Here is a 15,801-nt window from a genome sequence, read left to right as displayed (position 1 = left end):
AATCATAGAAGTCGTTCTTAAGATGGACTTGCAGCAGGCAGTGAATGGATGGTTGTCTGAGTAAAGGAGTTTAGAGGTTTTCTTTGAAGCCATAGAAGAAGTCCATTTCTGCTCTTGGCTTTTTATAATACTGTAACCCTCGACAGTGCTACCATTTTCTTATCTTTACTTTAGCTCCCACTGTAAGACCAGGAAGAAGTGCAGCAACCCTTCAAAGATTCCTTCTGCTCCCCTATCACGATACTTCCGTGCCTTCTTCATGGTGACTGGCTTATCCCACCCCTCTTTCCTCTCCTTCTTTGGTAAAAGAAAGGGAGAAGCACAGGGCTGTGAAGGGGATGTTAATTCCCTGCCATGAGCTGCAGCACATAGTTCCCACACAACTACACTCATTGGACTACAAATTTTCACATGTAAGAAAAGGTCAGTTTTGTAAAATAATGAACTACTGAAAGCATAGTTTGGAAAGATTTCTCATGTATCTACTTGGTGACAGTGAATGAGCCTACTCATCTGCTTTTAATAAGAGGCTTCTTCCTTTGCCCTCTTCATCTAGAACTCTGTTTGACCTCGAACGTCAAAAGTCAGACAGTTCCATCTTATAAGCAGCATCATTTTGGATTCTGGTACAGCATTCTCCATCCTGCCGTGATCTGTGTAAGGTGTTTTGTTGTGAGGTATTTTGCTCCTCTTTAGTCCCTGAGTTGCCATAGGTCAGACATTCACTACCTAGCTGGCTGCCTTGCACACCTTGGGGGTGATGCCCAAGTGGAGGAGTGAGAGGAGATTGGGGCTTGAGAGGCTGCAAAGGGCCAGCGTGACTCTGGTTTGGCTCTATGGGGAAAGGTCCTGGACAGTACCTGGGGGAACAACAATACTGATGCCCAGCACCCAGCCCTTGTGATTCAGCTTTAATTGATCTGGGGGGAGTCCTGGGCACAGATACATTTTAAAAGCTCCCTCGGTGATCTAAACATGCAGCCGTGGTTGAGAGCCACTGCCCTGGTGTTTTATTTTTTGTTCTTAAAAAGGATAAACAAGCCTGTTCAGTCATAGATGTGCATGGATATATTTATAGGCCCCTGTTTAAATTCTTAAAAGCAGCATGGTAAATAGGAAAATACTCCAAACGAAAGCTGTTGTTTTTTAAAAAACCATTTCCTTGTTCATTTTGAAACTTTCTTGCTTATGTTGGCAGACCGATGATAAGGGTGTTTTTGCAACACACCTTTCTCAAGAGTACCAGCTGGCAGCTGAAACATTTCATTTGACCCAGTCTCAGGTGTGGGATCTGTCTTATGAATCCATCAGCTACATCTTTGCTTCTGACAGCACCAAGTCTGATCTGAGGAAGAAGTGGAATCATCTGAAGCCAAAAGTGTTCCATTTTTAAGCTGTAATGAGGTGAACTACTTTCGAGTATGTATTACAACCTAGATCTCCCTGCTGTATGCCACTTAGTAAGCTGTCCACTGCTCCCTCCCGTGGAAGCATAGCAGCCAAGTGCCGTGGGCTCCAACACTAGCACCTTACTCATGGCGGATGCCCAGTCTCTCTTAAACTGACTGGCAGGCTCTGAGGTCATCCATGGCTCACCTCCATGCTGCTTACAGGAAGGGACTTGAAAGTTGCTGCTCACTGAACTCCCCATTCCAGCAGTGATTTTGACTTAACAGTCCTTCATTAGTGATCATGAAACTTCAAGAAAATCAAAGTAGGTTCTCATCAGGGAAAGTTTTGGAATTACTAGTCTAAATAAGGTGAAGAGAGAAGGAAAAAGATTGTCGCCAAAACCTTTAAGCCATCTAGCTTGTGATGACAGCTCTGTATTTTGTTGTGCTTACTTTAATCGGACTCCTTTCACTTAAGTATTCCCCAGAACTGTGGACTCCAGGGATACCACGCATTTTTGTGAATCCCAGTAGCCAGGGTTAATCTCCTTTGGGTGGGTGACCCTAAGTGACAGATAAAGCTAGCTTCTGATATCTGCCTTTGCCCTTCTCATGATTAATCCTCCTGGAGTCAAGATACATTTTAGATTTTGAATCGAACAATGGAGAGAGAATTGATCCATTCTTACGTTCATATCTCATCTTCCCTCCCCTACCTGGTTACCATAAAAATAATTCTCTACAGAGTTGACAAGACAGCCTCTATACTCAGATTACAGTAAAAGAAATGGCAGTGCTCTCTCTCTCTCCCTCTGTGTATATATACGAATGTATGTATGTGTGTGTGTGTGTGTGTGTGTGTATTAAGTTCTGTGGCATTGGCCATAGAGAATAAGCAATAAAGGGAAGAATGATAGCATGGGGAAAATAAAAAGAAATAATAGCACTAAGGAAACAATTGATGAGAACAGATATGACTGTCCAGCTCCTAATATATTCTTGCTTCTTCTGCTGCACATGCCATCCAGTCTGTCCCTACAAAGGCTGAACGAGTATTAAAAGGGAGGGGTGCATAGATCCTCTTGCTCCCCCATCAGTGGGCTTGGTTTCTCTTTCTTAGAATGTTTGAAGACTATGTATTATTTCTTGCTTCTTCCATCCTCAGGAGTGGCAGATTGGGTGGCAGATAATGGTTTGTGAGCTAGTTTGAGATAAAATTGAGTTTTCCCTGGTAAGAGTTTTGCCTTTGCCCTATTCCTTTTTTTTTTTAAACATTTTTATTGGAGTATAATTGCTTTACAATGGTGTGTTAGTTTCTGCTGTATAACAAAGTAAATCAGCTATACATATACATATATCCCCGTATCTCCTCCCTCTTGCGTCTCCCTCCCACCCTCCCTATCCCACCCCTCTAGGTGGACACAAAGCACCGAGCTGATCTCCCTGTGCTATGTGGCTGCTTCCCACTAGCTTTCTGTTTTACATTTGGTAGTGTATATATGTCCATGCCACTCTCTCACTTCATCTCAGCTTACCCTTCCCCCTTCCTGTGTCCTCAGGTCCATTCTCTACGTCTGCATCTTTATTCCTGTCCTGCCCCTAGGTTCTTCAGAACCTTTTTTTTTTTTTTTTTTTTTAGATTCCATATATCTGTGTTAGCATATGGTATTTGTTTTTCTCTTTCTGACTTACTTCACCCTGTATGAGTCTCTCGGTCCATCCACCTCACTACAAATAACTCAATTTTGTTTCTTTTTATGGCTGAGTAATATTCCATTGTATATATGTGCCACATCTTTATCCATTCATCTGTCGATGGACACTTAGGTTGCTTCCATGTCCTGGCTATTGTAAATAGAGCTGCGTGGACATTGTGGTACATGACTCTGTGAATTATGGTTTTCTTGCCCTATTCCTTTTGCACATTCTCTTCATCTGGAGGTTGGAGGGCTGGTCCTGGGTCTTTTAAAATTGACTCATTCTCCATGCCCAGTTATGATGGGTCCCAATGGATATGGATACAGATACTAAGGAAAGATTTTTATTTCTATTTTACCACATTCTAATTTGTTTTTCAGCCTAGAACATAAAGATTCAGACAGGCATACCTGTAGTAACCCCACACAGGCAGCCAGAAAAAGCAGGTAAAGATTTATCTTTTCCTACCAGCAACAACTTAATCATAATTTGCATATATACATTTTTTTTAAAAAACACCTAGAGAACCACTGGGCATTTTATAGATAGAATTTTTATTAACATGGTATCCCTGAGAGGCAGATTAAGGTGTAAACACTGTTCTGCTTTACAGAAAGGGAAATGGAGGCAGGTTGACTTACACATAAGACATTTGGAACCAGAATTTGTATCTGTTGGTACCACAACCAGTGCTTTTCCCACAAGACTATACATAGATATACTGAAGACAAGTGATCTCTCATTTTTTAAAAAACACTATAGCACACTTCCTAAACTATCTCAGATCCCGAGGCATTGCTTTAGACTCGTGTTTCTTGTATCTTCCTGTCTGCTTAGGCAACATAATTGAGACACCATCTCCCCTTAATTCGTAAGAGTTAGGAATTAGGAAATTCCCTCAGCACCAGAACCCTAACTAATCTTTCATCTACCACAGTAAGCTATGGATTTTAGAAAATTCTACCTCCCCACTTCTCTCTCAGATCTCATTCCCATCCCCACTCATTCAATGTGACTAATGATGCAGCTACTTATCCCAGGCCTTGGCCATCACTCACGTTCTTCTTTCCTCTGAACTGCCCATTGAAGTATCTTCTTAAGATACTGGTTTCTGACCTTCGTCTCCCATAGGAGCTAGTCCCCTAAGACTGCTCATACTTCTTCCCCAGTGCCAGTCAGCTGTTTCCTTGTCAGTAAGCACAGCACAGTACCTGATTTACTCTGGAGGATGGGAGCCCATCTCCTGATCTGCCTGGCACTCCATGTTTTAGCTGAGGCGAGTCCCTCTCTGCCTTCTGCACGGCCCATATCTTGCTACCTCTCCAATTCTGTGCTACTCCAAGCTTTGTCTAACCTTCCTTACAGTCTGTCCTTTGCCCTCTGCTCCCTTGCTCCCCAGTTTTCCCATTTTTCACCCATTCAGCACTCAGTTTTGCAATGAGTTTTGGAAAGTTCATCCCACCCAGTAACCTTCCCTCTGAGCACTTCCTGCTTCATGAAGCCTTCCTGATTAAAGAGAAGAAAATACCTCTTAAATTTTTTCCAAACTCTAATGCATCAGACCTCAAGTTTTATGCATAGTGTTACTACCTAGCTTTCTAGATTTCTCTAAAACTGTTGCAGCTATACATGTGCACTATTTGCCCATGTCAGTGTCATCTGTTTTAGTTTGTAAGGAAGAGGACAGGGTCTGTTTAACTTGTGCTGTACCTGCTCATCATACTGCTATGAACATGTGGGCAATTAATTCAATACTATTTGATCATAAAGATCAGAATTACACTTGCATTTGAACAGCTGCTTTTAAACGTAGATGTATACAGTTGAATATGTGTGCATGTGTGTGTGTAAGTATTGTCAACTCCACTGACCAAAGATAATCTGTCCTCCTTACCATTAGGGTAAAGAGTTGTTGGCACAAAGTGGTCTGTTTTCCCAGTCCGTGGGAATGTGGCAAGTGGCCTCTGTGCATTGCAGGTCAGTATTATGTCCACAGGGTGCATGACACTAGCCCATGTGTTTAGAGTGTGTGGAATATGGACAATTCCCTCTTGGCAGTTCTAACTGCTTTCCCTATCACCGCATCCAACTGGCTTGCTCTTTAAGCTTCTGGACCACAAGGGACACATGAAATTCTGAGATGGACCAGAAAAAAAAATCACACCAGACGCTGTAAATACAGTATTTTTCTATTCCAAAGCTTCTAGAGCTTGGAAGAAACTAAGAAATCCAGGGTTCACACCTCAATATTTATACGAGGTTTACATTGTTTCCCCATATAGCACACCTAGGTTCTTGACAAAATGACTTATAGGTCAGAACCAAATTGAACACTTAAACTCTCCTTTAAGGTAAAGGAAGAGTGTGCATGACAAATATATCATTCTGAGCACAGGGTTAAGTGAGCAGGAAAAGTCATTCTTCTTTGCATTTCCATTGCTATATAAAGAGCTACACCCATTCAATGAGAATTCTTACTACTTCTCCATGAAATGCTGCTGTGATGGGTTTTTCTAGTTGAAATGCAGTCTATAATAGGATGAGTAAAGAAGGGTGCATGTCACACTCATAGGATCTACTACTGTGTCCTCTCTATTAAGGGAACAACATAGGCACTGAGAGGGAAAGGTGTTGCCGTCAATAAAGGCAAGGAAAGGGAATGAAATCTTCCTTTCATTCTTAAGATGCTTTGGGAATTTGACTCTAGATCCAGAAGAAACATAGGAACGAACAGTGGGGTAAATTCTAGAGTATTTCCTAAACTAGTCAGGCACAAATTAGGAGATGGATCTCACTATTGGAGGACTTTTCTAAACAATTCCAATACATGTAATGAGACTGTTTTCTTCATAGATCCTCAGGGGCTTACTTAGGGGCTGGCTGTGAGAGAAGCTTTTCTCGTGTATGGATCTCTCGGTGCTTATTAAGAGCAGAACTTTTACTGAAGCACTTGCCACAGTCATGACACCCATAGGGTTTCTCTCCTGTGTGGGTTCTGTGGTGTGCACGTAAGTCAGAACTCTTACTGAAACTCTTTCCACAGTCAGGACACACATGGGGTCTCTCTCCTGTGTGTATCCTTCGATGTGCACTAAAATGAGAACTGTTATTGAAGCTTTTCCCACACTCTTCACACTGATAGGGCTTTTCTCCTGTGTGGGTTCTCTGGTGAATGATAAGGCTTGAGCTCTGGTTGAAGCGTTTTCCACACTCACCACACTGATACGGTTTCTCTCCTGTGTGGATTCTTCTATGGGTGATGAAATTTGAACTGTCACGGAAGCTTTTCCCACAGTCAAGACATTTATAAGGTTTCTCTCCAGTGTGGATTCTCCGGTGTCTAATGAGACGTGCACTCCGACTGAAGCTTTTCCCACAGTCAGCACATTTATATGGATTTTCTACTTGAGGGGATATCTGATGCATGAGATGGGAGTTTGGACCAAAGCTTTTGCCATATCTGAGATATTTATAGGGTCTCTCCCCCAAGTAAGGTCTCTGATGACTTAGAACTTTACCTAAACTCCTCTCTGGGAATGTTGGTTTTCCTCTTCTCTCCCCTGGGGTCTTCTCCCACTGTCTTCCTGATCTACATTCACTCTCAATGCCTTTACCTTGATTAAGATGCCGGGGAATTTTCCTCTCAGACCTTGCAAGTAACGTCCTGTGTAGTTGTACTTCCTCAGCAATATCCCGTTTTAGATTCTCTTCATTCTCAAATCCAGCCTCAAAACCTGACATAAGAATAGAATGTTAAAAGTTATCCGTTTTCTCAGTTATGTACCAGGGTAAAGCAAGTATCACATTAGATGATTAAATGTAAAAATTAGGGAGCTCTAGATCCCAAATAACTACCCTCTGTTAAAATTCTGATGTTTTGCTTCTCTAATGGAATCGATGCTCTGTGGAACACACTTAAAGAATGCTGATCTACAGAACTTTTGGAAAAGAAAACTTATTTATCAAATGCCCAAGCACTGTGTTAAGTGCTTCACTGTGGTACTTCATTTACATCAACCTTATGAGGTAGGTCTTAATATATGAGCGAATTTACAGGGTTAAGTAACTTGCTCTAAGGTACTCAACTAATAAACAACATAGTCTAGATTCACATACATATATATGTGTGACTCCAAAATCAGAATAATTTTCCTCACAAGGAGGGAAGCCATAATGAAGTTTTGGGGTTCTTTTTCTTATACAGTAGCTGAGATTCAAAGGATCAGTTCCCTCAGAAATCTCAGACTTTTGCCTAAGTGTGTCTGAAGAAAGAGGTTATCAGGTTTTCATATATGTGAATAAAGCAAGCATACAGCTGGTTTACAAGCTGAAACTAGAAGAAAAAACAAATGAGAATGAACTTTAAAAATCAACTTCATCCATCTATGGGTATATGACATGCTACTTGGGAAATGTAGGCTTTCAGATTCCCTGCTAGGTAAACTGCCTAGTAACCTAGCAGGTCACATGCAGATGACGGCTAGTTTACAAAGTCTGCAGCCATCTCAGATTGATGCTGTAGTGTGAGGAGGCAGGTCAAGTGAATAGGGGATATAAACTAGCTGCTTTATAATAGACAGGAAACACGGAGAAGAGAGAAGGTGGTCACAATAAGAATCCATGAGAGCTGGGTGTAGAGGCCACTTCTGGTCTTCAATCTCATGATTTTCCTCCTAAATCCCACTGCCTTCCCTTTGCTATTTGCTATATCTACCTTAAGAAGTAAAAGGATCTTACCACTGGGGCTCTGAAATAAGACTGGAGCACGGGTCATAGCCTCTGGGGGTACCTCGGTATCTTCTTCATCATCTTCAGAATCTTCTTCTATGGCCTCATCTGCTTCCTCGGCTTGCTTCTCGGCTTCGGCCTCACTGGTCTCCTGGGTGGGACACAAGGCTGCCTCCTCTTCCCGGCCATCACTGGGCAGGGAAGCACCCGGGGCACTCACCAAAGCATCCATCTCTTCAAAGAAGGGACAGGTCTCTGGTGCTTGGCCATTCTTGACCTTCCGATAGCTGGTGTGGAGGCTTTTAAACTTGGTCCGACACTGCTCTGGTGTCCTAAGGAAGCCATATTCCCATAACCGCTCAGCTACTGCTCCATACAACTGGCTGTTGCGGTGGCAGTTCTGGAGGGCTTCATAAAACTGAGTCTCACTAAGAATTGCAAGGTAGGTCTTTGTCTCTTCATAGCCCCAGTGTACACCTGCCACCAGAAGAGAAATTTCAGCACCACTTAATCCAGGGCTTTATGGTCTCAATTCCTCAGTCCTATCATCTGCATCATGAAAAATCACCTAAGCTCGCGCTCCTAGGTGAAAAAGTAAAAACACCTCATGTTTCCAAAATCAGTGCAAACTCTCAGAATGTTCTGCTTCTCTGTATCCTGTATCAATGTCACAGAGACCTTTATAACTACATTCTGTTCCAAAGAGGCCTTTCCACCTTATCACTGTAACAATCATTATGTACTCTGAGGCAGGTGTGCAGAATGCATTTCCCCATTCTTCCGGTAATTCTGGAATTCTGATCCTAATTAGAAAATAACTGGTATGGGGAGGAAGACCCACAATCAGTCACCGTCAGCCATGAGCCATCCCTAAATTCTCTGATCAATCTTTTTCTACCAGTCCTACTTCCTTATGAATGAAGTTTCCCACAGAATGACTCAAAATCCCAAGGAAGAGTCTCTTTAAGAATCACACTGCTGCTTAATCCAATCCCTTTTACGGCCCTTCTTCACTTGCCACAATCTCAAAAAAAGCCAACCCAGCAATAGCAAAGACCTGAAGGGTACAAGATAAGAACCTGTAGTCATGCACCATCTTAGGAGTGAAGGAGTGGCAGAGCCAGAATGAGGAAGGAAGCAGAGCAGATAGCATCTTCTGGCCTGAACTCTGCTAATGCTGCAGGCCATCCCAGCTTGGGCAGTACTTCTTCAGGATGACTACAGGCTCTGCTCCCTGAAGGTACCCAAGGGAGAGGGAAGGAAGATTCTAAGAGCCTTCCTCCCACTTGAGAGCTAGCTGGAGATTACACCGCTTCCATTACCCTCCACTCACTGCAAGTAATGCAGCTAGCACATGTGCCATGTTTGTGATTTACCGAAATTTATTCCAGTGACAAAACGGGGGAAAAAAAATTTTTTTTTTAAATTTAGGCCATGCAGCATGCAGGATCTTAGTTCCCAGACCAGGGATAGAACCCATGCCCCCTGCAGTGGAAGCTCAGAATCCCAATCACTGGACCACCAGGGAAATCCCAAAATTTTTTTAAAAGAAAAGGAGGGGCTTCCCTGGTGGTGCAATGGTTAAGAATCTGCCTGCCAATGCAGGGGACATGGGTTCGAGCCCTGGTCCGGGAAGATCCCACATGCCGTGGAGCAACAAAGCCTGTGTACCACAACTACTGAGCCTGCATGCCACAACTACTGAAGCCCACATGCCTAGAGCCCGTGCTCCATAACAAGATAAGCCACTGCAATGCAAAGCCAGCGCACCGCAATGAAGAGTAGCCCCCGCTCGACGCAACTAAAGAAAGCCCACGTGCAGCAACGAAGACCCAACGCAGCCAAAAATAAATAAATAAATTTATTTATTTATTTATTTATTTTAAAAAGGAAAAAGTCCAAGACAGAAGAAGACTAGAACAGAACAAAAGTAACAACACATATAATAAAACATGGAAGGGACACATAACTGTTCCCAGTGGAACTGCAACTCTAGAGTAGTCCTGCTGCTGTGCCACATTTTACAGTTGAGGACGCAAACTGTGAAATGGCCAGATAGCTGTGCGAGGTCACCCAGCTGATTAGTGGTCAGGGTTAGAAACGAAGTCTCCTGATTCATACTTGGTGCTCTTCCCATAGCAACATGGTTGTACAAATTACATCAACAGTAATAAGTGATATTTTAAAATGGTTCCACAGGCAAATAATTATTTCAGCAGAGTGTTAAGCAAGGTTTCTTGCTGCAAGACTTCTTAGTCCTGTTAAAATGCCAATGTGTGTTGCAGATCTCACAGAGGAAACAAAATGTTTCCCCAACTTTGGGCAGTCCTTCACTATGCTCTTCTAAGTAAAAAGGAACACAATAAACTGACCTTGAGTTTGGAGAAGTAAAGATAAAACACCAGTTCATATAAGGTGCTCAACAAATATTAGTTCTCCTTAAAGATAATACAGTACCAAGTTTTTCTCAGCCTTCAGTGATTTTATAATCAGGAAAAAATATTTTAAGAAAGAAATGGAAGGAATGATACTCCTTTTCAGGAGTCTCTTGAATTCTCTGAGTGTACTTCTTTAAAATATCTAAAATTATTCTCTACTTACTATTAGCTCAATGATTTTCCCACAAAAGAGAATGAAATACACAGAGAACTAAGAAGTGCCTCTGTTCTCTAAGTGACAAAGCTGGCAGGTGACATTAAGCTTCCTGACTCCACATCCAGCCTCATAACTCCTCAGTCTAATCCTAAAACCCCAAGAAGAAAAGCTTACCACTTGGGCTTCGGAAAAGGACAGGTGTGGTGGACTTGTCGGGGTCCTGGGGGGTGGCCTCCTGGCCCACTTCCTCACTGTCAGACTCTTCAGCCATGGCATCTTCTCCCTCCTTATGCTGCCAGTCCTGTTGCTCTGGCTCCTCAGTCTCAGCATCACTGCCCACCAGGCCAGAGTGAGAGGCTGCCTCCTCCAGGCCATTACTGGGCAGGGCAATGACCTGGGCACTCATCAGGGCTTCCATCTCTTCAAAGAAGGGGCAGGTCTCAGGTGGGTGGCCACTCTTGACTTTCCGATAGCTCTTCTGGAGACCTTTGAACTTGGTCCTACACTGCTCCAGGGTCCGGAGGAACCCATACTCCCGGAGCCGCTCAGCCACAGCCCCATACACTTGGCTGTTTCGATGACAGTTTCGGAGAGCCTCGTAAAACTCAGTTTGACTGAGAATTGCGAGGAGAGTTCTGGTCTCTTCATAGCCCCAGTGCACACCTACCACCTTCTCATCCTCAAAGCCCCAGTGATCCTGTTCCACCCAGCTTCTTCTCTCTCTCCTGGATGGTAACAGATCAGCATGCATTCGTTTGTCTCCTGTGTGACTGCCTCTTGGGAATTCCTTCTCCTTGAAGCCCAGATCTGGGATCCATGGCTCTCCTTGCTCCAACTTGGAGACCACATTGGATTTAGGAAATGGAAATCCTGCTTGCAGGAAAGCAAACAAAGGATATCATAGTTTGGACTGATAATAAAAAACATCTCTGAGTTCAGACCTGCCTTTTTTATCCAAGAGGCTTATAAAGCAAAGTATCTAAGAAAATGTTTTCAGAAAGTTCAATGGGTTGAAGAAAGTGGGGAAAAATACATGAAACCTCAAAAAATGAGAAATATTTTACTTTCCAGAGCAGGGTGACAAGAGAGGAAAACGTTCTGTTGTGTGTTCAGAGCAGATAATTCTGTTCCAAGTTGCTCCCTAGCTCTCCTAACCACTTGTAGGCAGGTCCTGCACTGCTGGAAAGTCACCTCCTGCCTCCGACACAGCTGACCAACGTGGGGGTTATTCCAAGTACAGCTCCTAGCAGGCCCTCTGGATCCACGGTTCCTCCACATCTGCAGACTTACCCAACCACAGTACTGCAGTAATTACTATTGAAAAATATCCATGTATAAGTGGACCCACACAGTTCAAACTCACGTTGTTCAAGGATCAGCTGTAGTTCTCTACTCGGGGCCAGAGAATTAAACTCAGAGTGATTTCAAGGGGGAGACTGTCTTCAACTCTTCCATTTCCTTCACACCGAGTCACGAAATTCTAAAAGGTTTTTCCCTTAGTATATCCTTTATTCCTACTGCCACCATCCAAGTCTAGACCCCTTACCTTCTCACACCTGGGTAACTGCAGCAGTCACTGTCCTACCTAACTCCAGGCTCTTGCTTCCTCAGCTCACATGCTATTTGTATTGCCAAACCTTAACCTGAGTGGTTACCAGGCATGGCCCGTTCAAAGCAGACTCCTCTCCAAAACACAGCACATGTTTATTCACCACTGTGTGCCTTTCCTTTAACTCCCTCCCTTCTATCGAAATTTAACCCATCAGTGTCCCCATGAAGCCTTCCCTACAGCCCTCCCTCGTCTCCCACTCTGCCAAACCCCTATTGTACTCACACAATTGAGTAACAAGTCATTGTTTGGCATTGTTTCAATACAGTTCAGTTCAGCACATATTTATGTTCACTTTTGTGTTCTCAATCATATTATAGGGTTTTTGAGGATAGGCACCTTTTCTCATTGCAGAGTACCCTGCAAGGTGTTGAGCACATGGTAGGTGTTCAAAACTGATTAATTCTGCAAGTCTGTGTGTGCAGTTGAGGGATTGCATCTGGATGACTAAACAGAGACCACTACCAGACTGGCTGAGAAGCCTAGCGTCTTAGATGATAAGATCAGAATTCAAAACAACCTCAACAAGTTGAAGTGATCAAAGAAAAAAACACACAAAATGGAGTTCTGCAGAGTACAAAGAAGAAAAACAAGTTCCACAAAATCAAGTTTAAGAATAAGAACTAGGCACAAAGACAATGGGGAAAGCTCTAAGAGACGGGGGAGTATCAAGTGAACGACAATCATTAGTTGAGTTATACGGAAAGAAAGTGTAGTGAAATTCTGAAGTAAAATTCTTACTCTGCTTCTACCTACCAGGCCCTTACTGGAATAATATATATAATTTAATTCTCCACAACTAACATGCTATTTGGAGAACTTAAAGTTTCCAAGGGAGAGTAACAAAAACTTAGTATCTGAAGAATGGAGCTTCTGGGGAAAAGCAGAAAGAAACAAATATAGTTTAATATGGAGAAAGAAAATGACTAAAAGGAAAATGTGCTTTCAAGTATAGAAAAGAATTTTTATCTAGAAAATACTGACGTAGTGTCATCATTACCAGGAGGAAAAAAAATTTCAAGTTCTGGAAAAACTAGGGAGCCATCCTCTGGCAGACTTATCAAAAGAGGAAATATAAGAATTGCAGCAGAGAGCTAAACTATATGCCTTCAGGAGGTCCCCAACACTGCACACTCTATTTCCACTCTTTCCTGAAATCCCTTTCCCACTCACTACTCCCAACCCTACTTCCCAATTTAGAATGGCATCCTATCTTCCCATATAAATCTACTCCTCACCGCTCCTTTGAAAAGGTCTGAGCTTCTCCTTTGGGTTCATCTGCTCCTGTGGTCCCAGGTCTGGGTTTCTTGCCCTCTCTTTCTTGGGTACACCCCTGGGCTGGGGTTCCACTGACTCCTGCCGAACACTTAATAACTCTCGTGATGATTTCAGGGGTGTCATCTTCTCCAAGCGCACTTCCTGCCCCTTCACAGAGACTGTGACCTAGAAACAACCCCCATGAATTGTCACTGCAAGGTCATAATGAGGGGTATTCCCAGAGGAGATTATTTATTACCCCAAAAGAAATCATCCTTTTTGGACATGGCTAGGGTTGGGGTGGGGGGTGGTTAATAGTGAACAAGGGTCTTTCTTAGTCCATTACTGTTAGCTTAGAGCAGCTGGAACTACAAAAGAAAAAGATCAAAATAGTAAACCCGACTCCAGGCTAAAAAATAACTCCCCTTTCTTCCCTATTAAAACACTATGAAACTATGAATAACTCGTTATGATATCTAGCAAAGGTACACCCAGGTAGCATCTCCCGATAAGCTCTATCTGAAAAAGTTACCTAGTAAAGGACCAGAAGTATAAGCATCACCAAGGGAGACTGTGCCCCACTTTAAATCTGACTGAGCCTTAATTTGGCTTTTTATCCTGCCCCTGCCCAGTCACACACTTCTGAATACCCCCTCCCTGCTCACCGAACGTCCAGGTCTTCCAGGCTCTCTTTCTAATTCTTCCACCAGAGCCACTGCCTCCTCTCCACTTTCTGGACATTGCTTTTGTACCCATTTCTGGATCTCCCCAGGTAAGACGGTCAGGAACTGCTCTAGCACCAACAATTCTACAATCTGCTCCTTGGTGCGCACCTCCGGCCTTAGCCACCGACAGCAAAGTTCCCAGAGTTGGCTGAAAGCCTCCCGGGGCCCAGCTACCTCCTGGTAATGAAATCTCCTGAAGCGCTGTCGGAAGGTCTCAGAGTTAGTGCCATTCCCTCTCAGGGTGGGTTTGGCCATCGTTCACAGCAGAAAGCAGCTTCCCTCCACTTAAGGGTCTAGGTTCCACAGCTTACACCCATCTTCTCATGTCCTTGGAGAATCACCTGCAGATGAGTCTCTCTCTGTAAGAAGAGTTTCCTCCTAGGGTAGAGAGAGATGGCACTATCAGAAGGAACATACTCATATGTCTGAAGTCTTGCCAGAGCTGGCCTGACTTCACAGATGCTCCACGTAGCACCAACTTCAGAACAGCAAGCCAAAACCGAGCATGAAGGTGAGAGACCATTCAAAAGCTGCATTTCTGGGCGACTTGCAGGGCAGCCCAGGTAAGCAGCAAAGAATAGAAAGTACTGTCTGTTCCTCTTCCACCTCCCCCAAATCTGACCCACTGAAGCTCCCCCGACCAGTGTAGCATAGTGTGTTCGAACCATATGGGAGCTCGAGAGGTTCTAAAGGCATGTCACCATCCTGCTGAAGGCAACAAAAAGCCTCTCTGTCCAGCGGGTCGCAGCTGATCTCCCCCAGTACCTCCGCCGTCCTTCCCCGGGCCCTCTCCGTCCGCCCCGCCCCCTCGGACTCCACCACTACCAATTCCCACCCCAAACAAAAATCAAGTACTGAATACTGGGTCTTTGTTCTCCCTCACAGCAAAAGTAACCGCTCAGTAAATAGCCGGGAACTACTGAATGGAAACCTCGCGCATTGAGAGAAGGTGGTTTGGGCTCCTGAAGCGAGGGCCGGGTGGGCTTGGGGAGAGTCCCACTGAGTTGGTGGAGAGTGGGAGTCCGAAGGGGCAGTAGTCATGGGTCTCCTGAGGACAAGCTCGGGTGCTGGCCAGGCGCTCCGAGGGCTGCAAGGTTCGCGGATGCGGGGTTCCGGCCTCTTTGTCTTCTCTCTCTCCGGCCAGGTCACTCTCGAAAGCCGTCGTGAGCCCCTCCAGAGGCCTCCGACCGCGCTAAGCGCCCTGAGAGCACCCTCCGACCCACCCCTGGGAGCTTCTCCTTCTCGGGCTGTCACTCAACCCACCCGCATTTCTGACCGCGGGCTAGCCTCACCCGCTCGGGGTAGGGCTCCAGCCCGGGTTCTCCAGCCTTCCAGTTCAGCTCCCAAACCGGAAGTCCAAGCGGGCGACCCGGGCGCTGGAGGCGCATGCGCGAGGGAAGCTCCCGCGACTCCTGCGGAGCACCAGCTGGAGCCTGCAAGTGGGCCCAGGCGAGCGCGGCTCACTTCCGGGACGCGGCGCGCCGACCCCTTCCCGGCTTCCCGTCAGCTCTCCTCAGCAGTAGTCTCGGCGGGTACAGTCAGGAGGAACTGCCCTTCCCGGGGTCCTGTGCGCGTGTAGTGGAGGGAGCGCTCGCCTCTTTGGTCGCCTGGTGAGGCTCTGGAGGAGGGTGCGACGGATATAGTGACTCGAGGTCCGCCGTGGGAATGATCCACGAACTGCTCTTGGCTCTGAGCGGGTACCCAGGGTCCATTTTCACCTGGAACAAGCGGAGTGGCCTGCAGGTACTGTCCGCCTCAGAGCGCGGGAACTAGCGAGAGCGGAATGGGTGGAGCGAGC

At 44.9% G+C, this 15,801-nt stretch overlaps 3 protein-coding genes across 16 annotated transcripts in view; 2 read left to right on the top strand and 1 right to left on the bottom strand.

Annotated features, from left to right (window-relative positions):
- Positions 1-4,885, top strand: part of MAPDA (N6-Methyl-AMP deaminase) — a 26,677-nt gene extending 21,792 nt beyond the window's left edge. For 5 of the 7 annotated variants that reach the window (XM_089907319.1, XM_022587297.3, XM_089907318.1 and 2 more), the window contains 2 exons: positions 557-657; positions 1,199-4,885. In XM_089907319.1, the coding sequence (XP_089763445.1) occupies positions 557-657; positions 1,199-1,393 (296 nt within the window). In that variant the 3' untranslated portion in view covers positions 1,394-4,885. The other 2 variants (XM_022587299.3, XM_089907320.1) reach the window with 2 other exon arrangements.
- On the bottom strand, positions 3,625-15,801 carry ZSCAN29 (zinc finger and SCAN domain containing 29). 5 transcript variants are annotated; one of them, XM_022587285.3, is made up of 6 exons: positions 14,935-15,801; positions 13,944-14,381; positions 13,260-13,464; positions 10,587-11,282; positions 7,827-8,294; positions 3,625-6,823 (listed from the first exon to the last, which is right to left on the bottom strand). In XM_022587285.3, the coding sequence occupies exons 2-6, from the start codon at positions 14,256-14,258 to the stop codon at positions 5,955-5,957; spliced, it is 2,553 nt and encodes an 850-aa protein (XP_022442993.2). In that variant the 5' UTR covers positions 14,259-14,381; positions 14,935-15,801; the 3' UTR covers positions 3,625-5,954. The 5 variants fall into 5 exon arrangements, with proteins under 5 accessions (XP_022442993.2, XP_022442995.2, XP_022442996.2 ...); XM_022587287.2 differs by having other exon boundaries at positions 15,267-15,801; XM_022587288.2 differs by having other exon boundaries at positions 15,296-15,801.
- TUBGCP4 (tubulin gamma complex component 4) overlaps positions 14,951-15,801 on the top strand; it is a 51,130-nt gene continuing 50,279 nt past the window's right edge. For 2 of the 4 annotated variants that reach the window (XM_089907316.1, XM_022587292.3), the window contains exon 1: positions 14,965-15,746. In XM_089907316.1, the coding sequence (XP_089763442.1) occupies positions 15,669-15,746 (78 nt within the window). In that variant the 5' untranslated portion in view covers positions 14,965-15,668. Of the gene's footprint in view, positions 15,747-15,801 lie in introns of all 4 variants that reach the window. The other 2 variants (XM_089907315.1, XM_022587293.3) reach the window with 2 other exon arrangements.

Source organism: Delphinapterus leucas, chromosome 2 (genome assembly GCF_059928025.1).
Source record: "Delphinapterus leucas isolate spDelLeu-1000000601 "Yukka" chromosome 2, BTC_Dleu_Yukka2, whole genome shotgun sequence".
NCBI classification, from domain to species: Eukaryota; Metazoa; Chordata; class Mammalia; order Artiodactyla; family Monodontidae; genus Delphinapterus; species Delphinapterus leucas.
This window is presented reverse-complemented; position numbering and strand designations above follow the sequence as displayed.

Excerpts from the sequence above, each read along its gene's own strand:
- ZSCAN29 (XM_089907313.1), bottom strand. The coding sequence starts at position 14,258 with ATGGCCAAACCCACCCTGAGAGGGAATGGCACTAACTCTGAGACCTTC. Across the intron at positions 11,283-13,259 it reads CAGACCTTTTCAAAGGAGCG|GATTTCCATTTCCTAAATCC; the intron begins GTGAGGAGTAGA and ends TCCTGCAAGCAG. Across the intron at positions 6,824-7,826 it reads CTTATTTCAGAGCCCCAGTG|GTTTTGAGGCTGGATTTGAG; the intron begins GTAAGATCCTTT and ends TTCTTATGTCAG.